A 17,963-nucleotide genomic window follows, 5' to 3' on the forward strand; every position below is an offset into this window, starting at 1 on the left:
ATGACATCATCAAACAAAAATCCCCAACTTTTGACAAGTTTCATTTCATTTGCATCAACGCAGCTAAAATGTTTCCCAAAAAAGGGAAGCGAGGTGGACACAAAAGGCTAACAGAGTCCAGAGCGATCTTGGCTTGAGGTTTGGACATAGCAGAACAGCAAAAAAAAAAAAGATATAAACATCCTGTTCTCAAACTGTAAAAAAAACAAAACAAAAACAAAAAAAACGCCCTCATAATACTTGTCTTCTTCCAGCAAGCCAGAGTCGTCAGACGTCCCCGGCCCGCCGCATTCGGACCACCCGCCGCTAGCCCGCGTGTCCTCGACAGGCCGCAGCTACGACCTGCAGGATCGGCGGCGAACCGGCAACATGACGGGCGCCGAGCAGGCCAAGTACCAGCGCATCCCCACCGACGAGATCGAAGCCCAGACGCTCGTCTCCGCCGACCTGGATGGCATCAAAAGTGAGTGCGGCGCATATTGTTGGAAGTTATTGCGTTGAATGGGGTATATTATTTCAGTGTACAGTGGCATGCGGGCCCCTCCCTTTCCCCTTGTTATGAAATGAGCCCCTCCCGCTGTCAGCTGAGGCCTCTGGATGGCAGCCCGAGCCTGCGCGGCGGTTAATTGCCAAAGCCGGGCTGACACGCGGGGTTCACCGCCCCGCTTAATTAGCGGAAGAAAGTCGGAAAAAGCCACTCCGGCCGGGCGGTGGGGATGTGCGGTTATTACGGGACTTAGTGACACAAGCCTCCCTGTGGGTTCATCCACCCACCAGAAATCAGTGGGGGGGAAATAACAAATACTTTCTTACCATACTGCAATCGATTTTTTTCTGGCATCTGTACTTGTGTATTGATTTTCTGATGAGTGAAACGACGTGTATGCGGTAACATACTTTAACGTACTTCATCTTTTTTTTTTTGCTTTTCAAGTACATTTCGGATTCTATACATTTTTACATTTCGGTGCACTAGTTGAGTCAGTGCTTCTACTTTTAGCAGTCTTTTTTTTTTTCATTACTACTTAAGTACAGAGTATGAGTACTTTTGCCCCATCTTCCGAAAATCATCCTGGGAAAGCGGCTCTGTGCCTGGCTGCTGGTCAACAATAGGAATTATTAGATCGCCAGTACTCCCCTTTTGTTCCACCCCAAGCAAATTAACGCTACTGTGCGCTGATCTGCTCTGATGGCTTCAGGCGGGGGGTGGGGGGCTGGGGGGGGGGGGGGGGGGGGGGGGGGGTCAGGCGCCGGTCAAGAAATGACCACTTTTCCCCAATTGGTCCAAACACTTGTCGCGTACTCACCTGTGTGAGCGGCGAAGGCCCGCCCTCTGCCTTCAAGAGCCGCCGCGCCCGCCTGCCCTGGCCCGGCGGCTGGCGTGATGGATCTGCCTGACTTTGGAGCCTCTCAGTCCTAAAAGCGCTCGTGAACACGATCGCAGGCCAGTCTTAGATGAGTCAGTCAATGCAGAACAGAATTAGGAGCATCACCGTTTGTTACATAGGACCTACCGACCCGGGCGAAGGTAAGACCATTGGGATTGTTTGTCTTGTCATTTGAATGCAGTGATTCTTAAAGTGTGGGCTCCCTCTAGTGGTATGTCTAAATTATTATTATTTTTTTTTAATCCAGTACGGCACATTCATTAAATTCAGTTCCCTTGTATTTCACTTTTCTGTCTAATACTTTTGAATCTTGAGCCAAAGTTCTGCTCTCTGCCGCCAGGCCATCGCTTCGAAGATGTCCCCGGCGTGCGCAGACACCTGGTCCGAAAGAGCACCAAAGGCCAGGTGGTGCACACGGGCAAGGACCACAAGGAGTCGGCCACCCGCAGCCGCAAGCAGGACCGCACCCCGCACGAGGTAAGAATGCTCGCCGATACTGGAAAACATTGGGTACACCTGTGCAAATTTCATATTCCTCATTTCACATGAACGGAATGAATTCTATTTCCATCCATTTCAATGGGAAACATTGCTTTGGTTCACGACAAGTCTCGGGAAGGGATTCACTTTGTGAACCGGGGTTCCGCTGGACAAGTGCTTGACGTCTCCTAATATTCTGAAAGTTGACACTTAATAATACTTGAGACCAATCGACACTTCCGGCGATCATCTCCATCTCCTCGGTGGAATTTGCGGACGGGTGGGTGGCTGATTAATGATGAATGAATGACTTCTTTCCTTCCACACCAGCGAACAAGGGCCGGCTTAGGCAACCCGACACCGGGCGCTCCTGCCGTTATGATTTATTAACGCACGCACACACGCAAATTCTCATGCGCGGCCAAGCCCCGTCAGCTCGGTGTCGGGCCTTTCAGTCCTCTGTCCTGTCCCGTCTCGCTCCCCACCCCCCTCAGCCGACGCCGGTGGTTCTGTACCGCTCCTTCTCTCGGCCCAAAGGCGTCCTGCTGGACGTGGGCGCCAGCGCGGTGGGCGACACGTACAAGAAGGTGAGCCCGGCAAGGTGTGACATCGCCCGCCGCCCCAAGTGTGTGAGCGTGATTTCACAGGCATGCGGCGGGTGTTTATCAGGCTTGCCAGCATGGAGTGAGACTTTGAGGGAAGTTGCTTCGTTTGTCGACAGACCTTAATACGGAGCCCACGTTCTCTTCTAATAACATGACGCAAACGACAGAAAGCAGTCGTGATTTGGTATAAAGCACCATGGGGTACGCCCGCTCTTGTTCTTTAATCCGGCTCGCTGAGCATTTACATGATCATTTGTCCTGTGGTGTTTGGTACATTCATTTAGCTATTTTTCCGTAAATGCGGTTTTTTAAAATGTATTCATTTTTTTTGCTTGTATATCTCATATAAAACGTTATCTAGAAATGGCCTGGCCCGTCTGTCTGCTTTAAAAAAAAAAAAAAAATCCTACCATGGTCCTTAAGTGCGCCCACTCCTCACTGGCAAAAATTTTTTGCATGGTCACTTGTTGCTAGGCAAAGTTCAAAGAGCTCATTTATAACAGCCAAAAGTCCGTTGACGACAAAAGAAATAATACATTTGATTTGTATCGTCTTTTGTTTTGGTTTCTCACATGCCTCCCAGGAGTGATTCTGGTAGTGTGGGCTGCGAAAGAATCACTGCCAAGTTCACTTCAGTTGTATTTAACTTTTAAATTCAAATCACATTTAAATTTTTCAGAACAGTTTATTAATAATTAGTTTTAAAAAAAAGTGCTTTTGTGTGCATCCAGCAGATGGTTTAACAGCGCTGCTTTGAAGAACTCACCAAGCATGGAACCATTTTTTTTTTTTTTTTTTTTTTTTGCACATACTTAATTCACAAGCACGTTAGTTTTTCCACGCCAATGACCGCGTCGTCCGTCCCCCGTCCTCAGGTGTTTGTGGAGCTGAACGAGCTGACCATGGACAAGAACCAGGAAATGCAGTGGAAGGAGACGGCCCGCTGGATCAAGTTTGAGGAGGACGTGGAGGAGGAGACGGACCGCTGGGGCAAGCCGCACGTGGCCTCGCTGTCTTTTCGCAGTCTGCTGGAACTCCGCAAGACCATCGCGCATGGTAAGAAGTTGAAACAAAGTGAAAGTAAACCTTGGCCTTACGTTAGCCCAACACTCAAAAGTCTTGAAATGCCACAGACAGTAAAGATAAGACGCCGAGCATGCTTGCTTCAAGCTATTTGTCACTCCCAAGTGAAGTTGACTGTAAAACCGGTGCATAAAACAAAAGAAAATTAAACATTGTATATTTAAATGTTTAAAAAAAAAAAAAATGTCAAATGACATTCTGCCAGCAACCTTCAAATCACTGCGAGCAACAATGCTCAGGCATCTTCTCTCTTCTCTGCGTTTGTGCAGGTGCAGTGCTGCTGGACCTGGACCAGAAGACCCTGCCCGGCATCGCCCACCAGGTGGTGGAGAAGATGATCATTTCCGACCAGATCAAAGCCGAGGACCGCGCCAACGTCCTGAGGGCCCTGCTGCTCAAGCACAGGTGAGCGCCAATCGCATCAGCCCCCCCCCGCCGAGCTCATTTCCTGCCCACCGGAGCCCCGCAAATTCCTCAAAGATTACATTTTGTCCAAGAGTCTGGAAGAATCCCCCCGGCCCCTTCCCGCGTCCCCTTCAGGTTGTTTGTCCTTTTGCAATTCTTTTGCCAAACCGTCTTCTGCCCAGCCATCCGAGCGACGACAAGGAGCACAGCAGCCCCTTCCCCAGGAACATCTCGGCCGCCAGCCTGGGCAGCCTCATGACCCACCACCACGCCGCCAACCACGCCCACACGCCCGAGCCCTCCGTCACCGACCCGCTGATGAGCAGCGCGCACGCGGCCGGCGACTGCGACACGTGCGTCGACGTGGAAAAGAACGACGCGCAGGTACTTTTGGTCGACAGTGCAGCGACGGGCGCCACGGCCCGTCGCGAATGAAAGCGGACGAAAATTGCCCCCGAAAACAAAAACAAAACAAAAAAAGTTGAGAATTGCCTACTCACAACTCGCTTCACAATAAGCAGCAGCAAAACAAAGAAAATGATGTTGCGTATTTAAATAACCAAGCAAATGACCTGATGAACGGTCATTGCTAGCTAACATGTAATGCAAAACGCCACTGACATGCTAACATGCTAAGCTAATCAACAATTGTAATTTGGAAACGGATATTTGAACATAAATGAAGAAGAAACACATGTGGACAGCTAGAACAAAACTTGCAGGCATATATTCTTTATCCTCAATGAAAATTGAATGACTAATATTACAAAAACTTACTGAGTAGTAGTAGTAGCAGTACTATTCGTTGCGTCTCTGCATGACTGTATTATACCGCCTCCCGGTGGCCAAGGCCGGCCCTCCACCAGAACAACAAACAAACTCGTATCTCAAGGCACCACTGTACTGTCCATGGAGACGGTCTTAGCTCCCCGGTTCAACTGTAATATAAGCCGTTCCTCACAGAGGATAAAGAATATATGCCTGAGAATAGGTGTGTTCTATTTGTTGGTCCTAAAGGAACCACTGCTCTAAAATGTCCTGCCTGTCCAGCAGAAAGAGCCCACCATGGTGCCGGGCATGCATCGCTCCAAGTCCAAGCACGAACTCAAGCTCCTGGAGAAAATTCCAGAAAACGCCGAGGCCACGGTTGTCCTCGTGGGTGAGTCATCTCGCTCCAAGTAAGAAGGGGCGTCGAGTCGTCTTGCAAGGTGTTGAGCGTTTGCCCTTTTCCAGGCAGCGTGGACTTCCTGGAGCAGCCCACCATGGCGTTCGTGCGGCTGCAGGAGGCCGTGGAGCTGGAGTCGGTGCTGGAGGTTCCCGTGCCCGTCCGCTTCCTGTTCGTCCTGCTGGGGCCCGCCGCCACCAGCATGGACTACCACCAGATCGGACGCTCCATCTCCACGCTCATGTCCGATAAGGTGCGTGCACAGAGACCTTTTTTTTTTTTTTTTTTTTTTTTTATAAATAAAAAATGGATATTTTATATCAATAGTGTGTTTGACTAACGAAAGCTCTCGATTTTGAACGCGCATCCAGCAATTCCACGAGGCGGCCTACCTGGCCGACGACCGGCAGGACCTCCTGAACGCCATCAACAGCTTCCTGGACTGCAGCATCGTGCTGCCGCCGTCGGAGATGGGCGGCGACGAGCTGCTGCGCTCGGTGGCCCGGTTCCAGCGGGAGATGATGCGCAAGCGGGAGGAGGGAAAGCTGCTGGCCGACGAGCCCAAAAGCCTGGAGGAAAAAGGTAGACCTTGAGAATAGAAGGGCCGTGGAGAGCGCGCCGTAACCTCCCCCGCCTGTCGCCGCCCTCCCAGAGGCCCTCATCGCGCCGTTCAAGAAGTCGGACGACCCCTTGGAGCGCAGCGGCCGGCCCTTTGGCGGCCTGGTCCGCGACGTGAGGCGGCGCTACCCCAAGTACGTCAGCGACTTCAAGGACGCCCTCAACAGCCAGTGCATGGCCGCCGTCATCTTCATCTACTTCGCCGCCCTCTCGCCGGCCATCACGTTCGGAGGCCTGCTGAGTGAGCGCCACCACCAGCGACCCCCAAGCGGCGTCATTTTCAGATGTTAATGGGGTTTTTGGGGTTTGTTTTTTTTTGCGTACGCGTTCTCAGGCGAGAAGACGGAGGGTCTGATCGGCGTGTCGGAGCTCATCGTGTCCACCGCTGTGCAGGGCGTTATCTTCTGCTTGCTGGGAGCGCAGCCTCTGCTGGTGGTGGGCTTCTCCGGACCCCTTTTGGTCTTTGAAGAAGCATTTTACAGCGTAGGTCACTGAGCCAAATTACACGGGGGAAAAAAAACAAAACAACCAAAACGTTTGTGATGTGTTTTCAAGAAGAAAAATAGCACTTAATAATATTGAACTTTTATAAAAATGTACAATAATTACAAATTCAAATCGAATTTAAAGAAATACACCGCCCCCCCCCCCCCCCCCCCCCCCCCACATGTTTTGCTTTAATTCAATGGACCTTGTGCTGCTAGGGAGCAATGTAACACAGATAGATATGGAGACCGTCACTCCTTAGTAATATTAGCTGTTCTTTGCAGAGGACAAAGAATATAGGCGTATGAGTACTACTGACAAACACATTCTAACAGATTTGGCTGGACTAGTATCCGACCCCGGGGTGCGGCGGTCCCTAACCCAATGCGTCAACTTGAGTGCGTTTACGTTGTGCCAGTTCTGCAAGTCCAGCGACATGGAGTACCTGACGGGCCGCGTGTGGATCGGCGTGTGGCTGGTGGTCATCGCGCTGGTCACGGTGGCCTTCGAGGGCAGCTTCCTGGTGCGCTTCGTCTCGCGCTTCACGCAGGAGATCTTCTCCTTCCTCATCTCGCTCATCTTCATCTGCGAGACCTTCATGAAGCTCGGCAGGGTAAGTGACCGAGCGCCGCCGGAAAAAATACAAATAAATTTGCAGCGCGTTAGCATCTGTGACGCTAAAGCGAGCGGGCTCGGTCACTCCTGGACAACGTTCGGAACTCAGGGCTGAAAACGAGTGTGTTTTTCTAGCGAGCGGAGCTCAAATCTCCACTGATGGATTGGACTTGAATGTTTATTGGATGGAGAGTTTATTATCCAGGCTTATGTTTTTTTTTGTTTTTTTTTTTCCACGTTAGTCTGTGCGACTCAAAGCTAATTGAGCGAAAGCAATGCTAGGAATAACCACCGGATTTGAACTCAATCCAAACCAAATGTGCGTCAGTGCTTCCAAATTTTTATAATAATGAAATCTTCTCGTCTCCGGGCAGATTTTCAAGCAGCACCCTCTGAAGCGCTGCCCCCTCGACCCGCTCCTCCCTTTGAACGGCACGGCGGCCCGCAACGCCTCCGTGGAAGAGGTCACGGCGGCGCCGGTCGACGTCGGCAACGTCACCCACGTTGCCGAGGCGACCAAGATGGCCGGGCCGACCGGCGAACCCAACACGGCGTTGCTGTCGCTCGTCCTCATGGCCGGAACCTTCTTCATCGCCTTCTACTTGCGCAAGTTCAAGAATAGCGCCTTCTTCCCCGGAAGGGTGAGAAATAAGTTGACATGTTTGGTTCTTTGAGAATACAAATGATCATGTTTTTTTTCATTATCAAAATTAAAGCATTAACTATGGAGATTAATTTAAATTTCATAGCGCACTAAAAAAAAAAAAAAAAAAAAAAAAAAAAAAGAGAACTCTGTTTTGTTTACTTCCTGTAGCAGCTGACCTCTGCTTACTCTGCAGCCAAACTTAGAGGAGGGTCACTGTTGCAAACACGTACTTTTACGTAGTTGTACATCTGTTTTACAGGAAAAGAATCGTATTCAAGGGTCAAAGAAAGCTGTTAGAACAGTCTTGGAATCGAAATATACCTTTCTTTTTTTTTTTTTCCACATTAATTCCATGATTTTACTCAAGTAAATATCGGTTCCAGGCTTCGTAAAATATCGTAGTTGAAAAATGCGATTAATCGCGATCGATTATGGAAAGTGTTAGCGATTAATTACGTCCCCAAGAATTAATCGCTTGACAGCGCTAATTTTCATAAATTAGACAAATGACACATTTCTTCCCCTCTTGCGTTTTGAATACTGGAACAAATGGGAAAAGGTTGCGCAACCTCTCACGGTTCCCGTGTCCTCAGCTACGCAGGATTATCGGCGATTTCGGGGTGCCCATCGCCATCCTCATCATGGTGCTTGTGGACAACAGTTTGGACGACACGTACACGCAAGTAAGACGATTCATCCCAAGCGGGTGGAGCCTCGGGAGAAGCAGCCAACCGGACCTTCGGATTTGTGCGCAGAAACTGAACGTGCCACGCGGCTTCTCCGTGACCAAGCCCGACAAGCGCGGCTGGGTCATCAGCCCGCTGGGCAGCGACGGCGAGTTCCCCGTCTGGATGATGTTCGCCTGCTGCCTGCCCGCTCTGCTCGTCTTCATCCTCATCTTCATGGAGACCCAGATCACCACGTGAGTGGGGCGCGAACCCTCGCTTTCCCGCAAACGCCAGAGCGTCCTGCGTTTCCTCCCGACAGGCTGATCGTGAGCAAAAAGGAGCGCATGCTGGTGAAGGGCTCCGGCTTCCACCTGGACCTGCTCCTGATCGTGGCGCTGGGCGGCGCCTCGGCGCTGTTCGGCCTGCCGTGGATGGCGGCCGCCACCGTGCGCTCGGTCACGCACGTCAACGCCCTCACCGTCATGAGCAAGGCGGTGGCGCCGGGAGACAAGCCCCGCATCCAGGAGGTCAAAGAGCAGCGCGTCACCGGGCTCCTGGTGTCCGTCATGGTCGGTGGGTGTCGACTCCATCCGGATCCGGCTCGGGCAGGCCAAACCCGGAGACGGCGGTCCCGCTGCGGTGTCTTTACGGGGATTGGGCGCCGTCTCTCCGCAGGCATGTCCATCGTGATCGGAGACCTCCTGCGTAAGATCCCCCTTGCCGTGCTCTTCGGGATCTTCCTCTACATGGGCGTGATGTCACTCAACGGTATCCAGCTGAGCGAGCGCATGATGCTGTTGCTCATGCCGCCAAAGTACCACCCCGACCACAGCTATGTCCGCAAGGTGGGAACCGCATTCAAGGAAAAACATCAATGATGTCCTTTTTTTTTTTTTTTTATCATGGCTCTAATACGCTGTTTATTGTAGAAACAGACTGGTGAAAAGTGTATGGAGTGAGATTCCAAAGTCTGTCAACATTGACGTGTCAATTTAGTGTCTTTTGTTCTAATTTGGGCCTGTAGCTGAGCAATGCTGCGAATCGCTGCCCTGGAAACAGACGAGAGCGTAAATTGAACGGAGCGAGGTTGCCCAGTTAGTGGGGTAAAATCACTTCAATTTTTGGTGCTTTAGGGTTTTGTCCAAATCACAAAAACTAAGACCAGGTTTTGTGGCCATATATGATGGAGTTAGGTTCCCGAGGCTGGAAAAGTTAGCATGTCAATTTTCCCTCCCTTTTTTTTTGTTGTTGCTTTTTTTAGCCCAACCTTTCCCATATTTAGGGTATAGATATCTTAAGTAAATTCTAGTCTTGGGCAGAAACCAAATGTTGTCATTTGCTTTTCCCCTTTCCGCCAGGTTTCGAACGCTGCGCATGCATCTGTTCACGTGCATCCAAATGGTGTGCTTGGCTGTGCTGTGGGCCGTCATGTCCACGCAGGCGTCGCTGGCCTTCCCCTTTGTGCTCATCCTCACCGTCCCCGTCAAAATGTTCCTGCTGCCGCGCATCTTCACCTCCCGCGAGATGCTCTGCGTACGTCGTTCTAACGCACCATTTCAATTTTCCATTTTCTCCTGTTACACATTCTCTTGATCTTTTTCAATTGACAAAAGCTCAATTGTGCTCCCAGCTGGACGCGGACGACGCCGAGCCGACGTTCGACGAGCGCGAGTGCCACGACGAGTACTCTGAGATGCACATGCCTGTGTGAACCGCCGCCCCCGGATCCTCGTAGCGCCACCCACCGGGAGGCGCCCATCGGCACACCCAGCTTTGTCCTAACCTGCTGCCTGCGTGTCATGTCAACAACAAGCGTTAATAGTGTACTTTTTTTTTTTTTATATATATATAATAATTATTATTAGACTGTATTTCAGGGCATTCCAAAATCGTGACATATTTACGCTCAATCGACGCGCAACATGATTCAATTTATTTTTTTTTTATTTTTTTTTTTTAGCCCTGAAAGGTTTGCTCTGATTCACATTGAATATGTGACGAACGTAGGCGAAAGTTTCCGCTGTGTTCGCGCGCTGACTTGCCGCTGCCTTACCAACAAGTGCCTTATATGAAGGACCTACTCAAGTGTGTACTTGGAGGACATCTGGACGCCTCACCTTTCACTTTACTCGATGCTAGTAGCACTTTTTGTTTCTTAAATGAAGATACCAAATCAAAAATGACCGTAACGCAGTGTGATTGTTTTTAATCGTCAAATCTCCTAACATTATTTTTTGTCGTAGTGACCGGAAACCTGGGAGTGACTTGTTGCAATTTTACACATTTTGTTTTTAGGATTCCCTCAAATGCAGAAGTTGAGAGACTGTCCCTCGACTTTTTATATGGTTATTTTCTGTCTGTATTTTTTTCCCCAAACGTACTAAAATACGACATATATGCCATACACTGTACATTTTAAATTACCGATAAGAAACACAAAATACATTAGTGGTTTACTACTACAATGTAGCTTAACAAGCTAACAGGTTACGCTAACTTATCCCAATATATTATAGCTCCCTAGTTAGTCCTATGAAGCTAACTAAATGCGCTCCTATAACGGAAACTCTAATCTTAGACTAGCTAGCTTGAAAAGCTAACTAGCAACTAGTACTAAGCATATGTAAGCTATTGTTATCTTAGACCTGCTAGCTTGACAAGCTAATTCACAAGCTACTACTTAGCCTATTAAAGCTCTTAGACTACCTTGCATGACAAGCCTACAAACAAGCTACTTCTTAGGCTATTTATTGTTATCATAGATAGCTTGCTATTAAGCTTGTCAAGCTCGCTAGTTAGCGTATCAAGCTAGCTAATCTAATGGTTAGCTAATGTAATCAAAATAGCCACCAGAGGGAGACAAAAACAAACGCTCACTTTATTGTTTTTATTGACGCTAAGTACATCAATTCCTTATTTTCTGTCCCCAATTAAATACTTTTTTTTTGGTTATTCAAGCACAGAGTGGAATTAATGGCGATATTAAAGGTTTAGGGCACTTAGTGTCACATGGTTTGTGTTTTTGTTCTTTTTTCGCGGTAATAATTCTTAGTGCCAAACAGTCCATCCAACACCTAACCGACATTCCACTTTTGTCTTGAAATGGTCGACGTGGCGATAGTAGACAATGTTAATTGGACGCGAGGGCAAGGCTCTTTAAGATTTTTTGTTGTCAAAAAAAAAAGGAATTGTGTCCTGTTACTCAATTTGTGGTGACATCACCAAAAAAAAGTGCCTGCGGGACCATGAAGTGGTGAATTAAAAGAGACGAATATTTAGCTGTTGCATTACCGCTTGTTCTTATTGGTGGTAAATACACACATACGTTTAGTTTTAATGTTTGCTTGTGGTGCTTGTGAATGATGTGAAGGTGTTCTGTGTCTGTGTCCATGATGAGAATGGAACACAGAGGCCACTACTGAAGCGTCCTTGTACATTTGACGCTTCAAATATGACGACAAATAAAAGTTATTTTCTATTTATTCCCATGTCAATTGTCTGTCTGTCACACGCCTGTCAGAAATTGAATTGATCTGTTTCAGAAGTGGGTTCTCAGTGTCTTTGACGCTTGCCACATTTGAATTACTCGTAGGTTGATCCCATTTCTGTTGTATGGCACATTGGTGTCAGAAGTGGGGTCTGACTCGTCTAATTGGGCCTTGGAGGTTATGTCTTAAGTTGCACAATTTTTCAGCCTTTTTTTTTTTTTTTTTTTTCGGAAAAAGGGGCAGGATGTTCCCGACAGAGAAGAGGAAGGAAGGGGGCCGGGGGGGGGGGGGGGGGGGGGGGTAGGGGGAGGCTGGACCAACCACCACAACACAAACAAACGAGGGACGACAGAAGATGGCTGTTTGTTTCTGCTGCTCACCATCGGAGCAACTTTATTGTGCTCCTCCACCGAGGCGCAAGAAGCTTACGGAAAACTCGAGGAGACGTTCAGGAAAGGTGTCAATTTGTCCCTGGAGAAAGCTCAGCGAACACGCCGGCATTCAGAACCACTTTCTCTTCTTCCGGAGCGTCGCCAGGTCCAACGTGGAGGTAACTCTATTCACCCCGTGACAGAATGCAGAATGATACACGCTGTCAAAACCAGCTTGTAATACCGCTTTTCTCCTTATTGAGGGCGCCAGTGAGCATTAGTGGTGACAAAGCAACAAGTCAAGAATTAGCAAAGAAGTATCGAACGATTTTTGAAAGGATTAAAACACAACTTGGTGTGTTTCGTTTACTGTAAAACAACAAAAATGTGAATACATTAGAATCAGATGTGTTTGTACCAAATCATTCGTGTTTTAATAGTCAAACTACGCCTCGACTAACTTGTAATACCGCTTTTCTCCTTGATGAGGGCGCTAGTGAGTAATTGTGGTGACAAAACGGGAAATCAACAACTATCAAGGAAGTATCCGATAAGAAAGTCAACGTTTTTAAAACACAAGATGAGTGTCATGGTTTCATCCCATTCTTCTGCTCAGGCCGGCTTTGACGTGGTCTTCATCTACCACCACTTCTACCTGAAGGCCACCAGATGCCCCAAAGGAACCGTGGATCCGGCGGGTTGCAGCTTCAGGAACGACATCGTGAGTGGAACACCAAAACAAAAATGTGCAACATGACAACCTGGCTCTCTTATTCTCACCTGTTTCCTTTCGGGGGGCGTGGTTTGCAGCCCATGATCGACTGCGCCATTTGCTACAAAACCTTCCAAGGAAACATTGAGCCGGAGCCCAAACCTTACCTCAACTGTCTCCACAAGCCCTCCGTCACCCCGGTGGGTCACTTGGTGGATTACTCATTAGCAGTTGAACTTCTTCCTGAACTTTTTCTCATCTTTCCTTTCTGTTTTTCAACGTGCGACAGGAGATGCGGGTTAGCCGAATGGAGCATTGCAACAGGTTGGCGTACAGCAATGGAGCCACAAACCTTCTGGCTTCCACCGGAACAAAGTAATATCCCGCGAATCAGGGTTTGATGTGTGCCGAGTGATGCCAGGAGCTGATGTCGGGTCAGACACTTTGTCTGCGTGAGTGTCTGGCCGTGAGCCGTGGTCCACAGCAGCATCTCCTTACGAGTGTTGTCATTTTATATTTGTGTGTTGGACTGATTGTCCTGTTCAATAAACATTTTTTTCTGGAGGTCAGTAAAAAGCCCTTCAAGTTTTTTTTGTCCACAGAGTCTGTGATTGTATTCCATTAACTGCATCGATCATATTCTGTACCAAAGCATTTTTGCCCTCAAAGGAAAATGCACGCAAATGCACAATACATGATGCACAAAATCCACCATTTTTATCTTACTTTTAAAACGCATGAAAAATTAAGTGAATGATTTCTCATCTTTGAAAGGCTATCTGAACGATACTTACCTGTAGTCGGGTTAATTATTTTTGCAAGCTATGTGGGCAAAATGTTAAAATGTAGATAAGTGCTGCACAAAGGCAACAATGGAAGTTGACATTGGAAAGCGTCCGAGTTTCCAAAGTTCATTTTCTGCAGACTTGTTGGTTTGAGTGACTTCATTTTCCCTTCATCGGTTCTAAAGCGTTAAAAGTTCGTTGTTGTTGTTGGTGGGGTTTTTTTATTCATAGATTTGTACCACAAAAGTGTTCAAATAGAAGTACATAAACAAGATCGAAATACAACATTTGTCCTGAATTAAAGAAAACTGAGATGAGAAGAATGTTAAAAAATGTTTCGGATGTCATTGTCATTTTTTTTTTCTACAACTGAAGGGGAAATCTATTAAAATAGAGAATTGTTTATAACTATTTGGTTTTGCCTACCATTCCGTGTTGGGTGTAATTCCCCTTTTGTCCACTAGACGGCAGCACAACATTTCATTTAACACTATAAATTTGAAAGAAGAGTAATGAACAGGAAATACTTAAAAGTCGGCCTAATTTTTGCTGAAGATGATTGAATGTGAAATTGAATGTGAAATCCTCTTCAATGCTGTTTTTTTTTTTACTCATGACAACGTCTGTAATGTTCAGGTACAGTACATATTTGTTCATGTTTTATGTTGTGAGATAAGTTTGTTCGTTTGGATAAAACGGCATTTGTTCACTGTAAAACATATCGAGCCATCTGTGTTCACCATGATTATTTTAATGTTGATCATGATTCGTTTTTGATGTGGTACTAGGTGTAAAAAGTTAGAGAACCACTGCAGTAGAAGAATGGTTGGTCTGCAAAACAATTCAAAAGTGTCCACGGGGGTCCCCACTTAGGACTCAATTATGTCAAATATCCCTCAGCACGTTAATGATGCAGCGCCCGTCGACCCCTCCAAACGTATTAGTCACAAACCGAGCCGGGTCGAAACCATCAAACGGCCTCTAATTGTTAGCCGGCGCCCTGGTGGGTCACGTCAAATCCAAGTTGTGAAACAGGATTTGCGTCATTTGGATCCTCTGAAGGGCGAATGATGTTCATTACAGGTGGCCTGTTTTTAGTTGATTAGTTTGAGGGGCGGAGGGAATCAAGAGCCTGCGCATGTTTTTCATCCATACCTCCAATTTCTGTTTCGCTGAGGAAAAATAGAAATCTATCGTAATTTACTTTATAAAAACAGTAATCACAACAATAAATAGAATGTAAAGATTTTCGCCGCTCTCAGTTCAGTGGTCATTATGCGGCTCGTTCTAGTGTGCGCGCCTTTACCACCAGGGGGCAGTATAATACATCCATACGGATATATAGAGCAACAATCAAACATCCACAGCAGGAATATTAGCAGTTCTTCGCAGAGGATAAAAAACACATTCCTGTGAGTATTTTTTTTTTTAATATAATCTGTCTAAAATATATAGTTTTATTCAAACGGAAACACACTTTTAAAGGTAGACATTTTCCTATACTCTTTGTCACCAAATGGGAGACTTTCTTATTTATAATTTTTAAAAAAGTTAATGAAACATTTTGGATGTTTTGAATAGTAGATCACGAATTGTTCAGTGCCTCCTGCTGACCTTTTGAATAGTTTGGAGGCGTCGTTCTGGGATGACGGCCTTGGATTAGTAATCCAAGTGTGTCATAATGAAACCGTTTGTCATGCAGCTGCCTTTTTTTTTTTCAGAGCGTGTTTTTGTCAAGACTTGCTATGAACCTCTTGGGGAGGATGGGGCTGGTGGGTTTCCAGGAAGAGGGAGGAAAAAAAAATGTTGGCGTGGGAGCCGCTCTATTGAGTCCAGGACTTGTTTTGACCCAGTAGACAGACACAAAAGGTTGTTCACCCCTCAGTGTATTCAGTTGCTCTCTCCAGTAAGATGGCGGCGGTGGTGTTGCTGCTGCTGGCCTGCGTCGGAGGAGCCGTGTGGCGCTCGGCCCGAGCCCAGGATGCGTACGAACTGCTCCCGGCGGACTACAAGAAAGGCGTGGACCTGGCCTTGGTGCATCTCAACTCTCACGCGGGCGTCCAGCACCATTTTCGCTTCCTGAGGAGTCTGGAAAAGTCGGACGTCGAGGTAATCCCTCGCTCGCTTTTCTTTGTTGAAAAATGAAAAAGAAAAGAAAACATCTTAGGGAGACTCAATAAGTGTTCATTCTGGTGTCACTGTGTTTTTAAATGTCCAGTTCAGAAACAAATTGTTAGTGTCGACTCCTTCCTGCATCTTTTTACACATGAGAGACTTTCTATGGAATATATTAAGAAGCAACGCTGAACTTTCATTAACTTAATGATTCAAGGCGGTCTTCATGACAAACAATGTTGAAGTCATGTGAATCAGGAACATGAGAAGTAGAGCAGCTACGTTTGAGCTGCGACGCATTCAGGGACCCTTGTTCATTCCAGCGTCAACTTCAATTTATTAGTTTGACATTACATTGAAGCGATTCAAAAGCAAACGGTGAATTTCTGACTCATGCCGGTTATTTTAGGATGTATCAATGTTCAAATTATTGATTAATGTTACTCTCATCACTCTCATCTGATTACATCAGATAGAACCAAAGCAGACTTCTCCAATGAACAAGGGTACCCTGAATGCAACATTAAACTTGTTTCGTTCATTTTCGCTTCCGAGTGGACTTTAAACATCACAAAAAAAAGAAATATATTTATTCTAATCCCTGTAGATGTTTAATGATACTTAATGGTTATACGATGTAAAATGCCATAGACGGGCTGACAAAACGAGCGTTGATGCCGCAGCCGTCCAAACTACGGATATTTGAACACAAATGGTGCAGCATATAAAGATATTCAGAGACATATATTGTTTACGCTCTGTACAAAACGATGTCAAATACTGCAGCTTGATGGAGTGTTGCTGATTCGCATTTCCATTTCATTTGCAGTGTGACTTTGACGTGAAATACTACTACCACCACTTTCAACTGAAGCCCACCCGCTGCGCCAAAGGACCCACTTCGAGGAACCAGAAATGTCCCTTCAGGAACGACAGAGTGAGCTCACTTTTATCATTAGTGGGGAAACAATATCGCTGAGCCCAATAATATTCATTATTTGAAGTTTGTGATGTCATCGTAGCCTCTCATGGACTGCGCCGTCTGTTACAAGACAGAGGGGGACCAGATCCTATCGGATCCCACGCCTTACGTTCACTGCATCCAGAGGCCCAGACTCACTGAGGTACGGAACAACATTTACGTATACTGTATTCTTTTTAAACATTTGACTTTTTTTTTTTTTGTACATAATAGTAGTGTATTTACATTGATAGTTGCTAAAATCGATTTTCTCCGGAAATTTCAGGACATGGTGACGACCAGGACGGAGCACTGCAAACAAATGAATTACAACACCGGAGGTCTGACACTTTTAGCGGTGCAAATGGATTAAAAGTGATCAAAAAAACTACAAGAGCTTGATAGTTGACAACCTGAAAAGTAGCCAAGCGAAACAACATTTATATTCACGTGTAAGGCTTTTTTTTTGTGTGTGGAAAATGTAATATTACCGCATTAAAAATGACATTCGCCTCATCAAAATGGCTGTCCAATTAGGATTATGTTCACTTTGGCTTCACTTTTCACTCTTGCAGCGACTTTATACAAAACTGTGCAGCGTTTCTCTCACTCTTTTGTCCAATATTTGCCTTCTTCTTATTCACACACTTTACACCTTGTCATGCTCGAGGCGCCATTTTGCGGCCTGGCCGCCCCACCGGTGCGGAAGCCCACTTTGTGTGCCGTGCAGCCTTGCGCCAGGAGCAAATCTCATTAACGGCAGACTGGCAAAGTGGGGGGGGCCTCCCTAGAGGTGCTAAATATAGAGGGAGAGTGATTACAACACGCGTGTGTGATTACATCTCACTGACCAATAAGAGTGAAAAAAAAACAGTGTAACCTCAGTGGTAAACAAATTGTTAAATGAACACGGTGAAAATTGCATGAGTGCTGATTGTGAAAAGCGGCAATGATAGTAAAAATGCCACACACTGGCTCTACATATAATACAATATGATAAAATGTCATCACACGCAAAATATAAAATAAAATGTAGTTCAATAACATTCAATACTCAAAGCATAAACAAAATCAAATAAAAATGTTTAAATGACCTTGTTACATTACTACATTAAACTGAAATAAGTATATAAAGACGTTTTTAAATTATTACATTATAAAATGAAAAAAAAAAATATATATATATATATATATATATATATATATATATAGATATATATATATTTTTTTTCAATGCACTGCAGTAGGGTACAGTAGTATCTTCCTTCAAGAGTGTTTTTCCCCCAAAGACCACTAGAGAGCAGAATAGAGTCGTACCAGCCTCATGTTGACTCGACAGATTACCGTAATCCTTCTGATTTGGGCTCAATAA

General features: G+C 46.2%; 2 protein-coding genes and 1 pseudogene across 8 annotated transcripts in view; all 3 read left to right on the plus strand.

Moving 5' to 3' along the window:
• Positions 1-11,641, plus strand: part of slc4a2b (solute carrier family 4 member 2b) — a 28,430-nt gene extending 16,789 nt beyond the window's left edge. For 3 of the 6 annotated variants that reach the window (XM_086020561.1, XM_086020562.1, XM_086020564.1), the window contains 18 exons: positions 255-463; positions 1,729-1,865; positions 3,349-3,529; positions 3,826-3,961; positions 4,144-4,345; positions 5,012-5,120; positions 5,195-5,379; positions 5,498-5,708; positions 5,779-5,985; positions 6,079-6,227; positions 6,649-6,843; positions 7,220-7,486; positions 8,085-8,174; positions 8,247-8,413; positions 8,479-8,732; positions 8,835-9,005; positions 9,520-9,692; positions 9,790-11,641. In XM_086020561.1, the coding sequence (XP_085876687.1) occupies positions 255-463; positions 1,729-1,865; positions 3,349-3,529; positions 3,826-3,961; positions 4,144-4,345; positions 5,012-5,120; positions 5,195-5,379; positions 5,498-5,708; positions 5,779-5,985; positions 6,079-6,227; positions 6,649-6,843; positions 7,220-7,486; positions 8,085-8,174; positions 8,247-8,413; positions 8,479-8,732; positions 8,835-9,005; positions 9,520-9,692; positions 9,790-9,870 (3,124 nt within the window). In that variant the 3' untranslated portion in view covers positions 9,871-11,641. Of the gene's footprint in view, positions 1-254; positions 464-1,247; positions 1,529-1,728; positions 1,866-2,362; positions 2,456-3,348; positions 3,530-3,825; positions 3,962-4,143; positions 4,346-5,011; positions 5,121-5,194; positions 5,380-5,497; positions 5,709-5,778; positions 5,986-6,078; positions 6,228-6,648; positions 6,844-7,219; positions 7,487-8,084; positions 8,175-8,246; positions 8,414-8,478; positions 8,733-8,834; positions 9,006-9,519; positions 9,693-9,789 lie in introns of those variants that run through there. The other 3 variants (XM_086020566.1, XM_086020563.1, XM_086020565.1) reach the window with 3 other exon arrangements.
• On the plus strand, positions 10,339-13,294 carry LOC147127204 (uncharacterized; annotated as a pseudogene). The gene is made up of 5 exons (XR_015084568.1): positions 10,339-10,344; positions 11,885-12,197; positions 12,635-12,739; positions 12,829-12,930; positions 13,020-13,294. The product of XR_015084568.1 is annotated as an uncharacterized LOC147127204 (transcript).
• Positions 13,295-14,043: 749 nt separating this feature from the next.
• On the plus strand, positions 14,044-17,113 carry LOC147127205 (uncharacterized). Its single transcript, XM_086020731.1, has 5 exons — positions 14,044-14,151; positions 15,410-15,624; positions 16,460-16,567; positions 16,653-16,754; positions 16,878-17,113. Exons 2-5 carry the CDS (start codon positions 15,427-15,429, stop codon positions 16,962-16,964), a joined length of 495 nt encoding a protein of 164 aa, XP_085876857.1. The 5' UTR covers positions 14,044-14,151; positions 15,410-15,426; the 3' UTR covers positions 16,965-17,113.
• Positions 17,114-17,963: the final 850 nt, after the last annotated feature.

Source organism: Filicampus tigris, chromosome 21 (genome assembly GCF_054856515.1).
Source record: "Filicampus tigris isolate MCC_2025a chromosome 21, RoL_Ftig_1.0, whole genome shotgun sequence".
Lineage (NCBI taxonomy): Eukaryota > Metazoa > Chordata > Actinopteri > Syngnathiformes > Syngnathidae > Filicampus > Filicampus tigris.

Excerpts from the sequence above, each read along its gene's own strand:
- LOC147127205 (XM_086020731.1), top strand. The coding sequence starts at position 15,427 with ATGGCGGCGGTGGTGTTGCTGCTGCTGGCCTGCGTCGGAGGAGCCGTG. Across the intron at positions 15,625-16,459 it reads TGGAAAAGTCGGACGTCGAG|TGTGACTTTGACGTGAAATA; the intron begins GTAATCCCTCGC and ends TTTCATTTGCAG. Across the intron at positions 16,755-16,877 it reads AGAGGCCCAGACTCACTGAG|GACATGGTGACGACCAGGAC; the intron begins GTACGGAACAAC and ends CGGAAATTTCAG.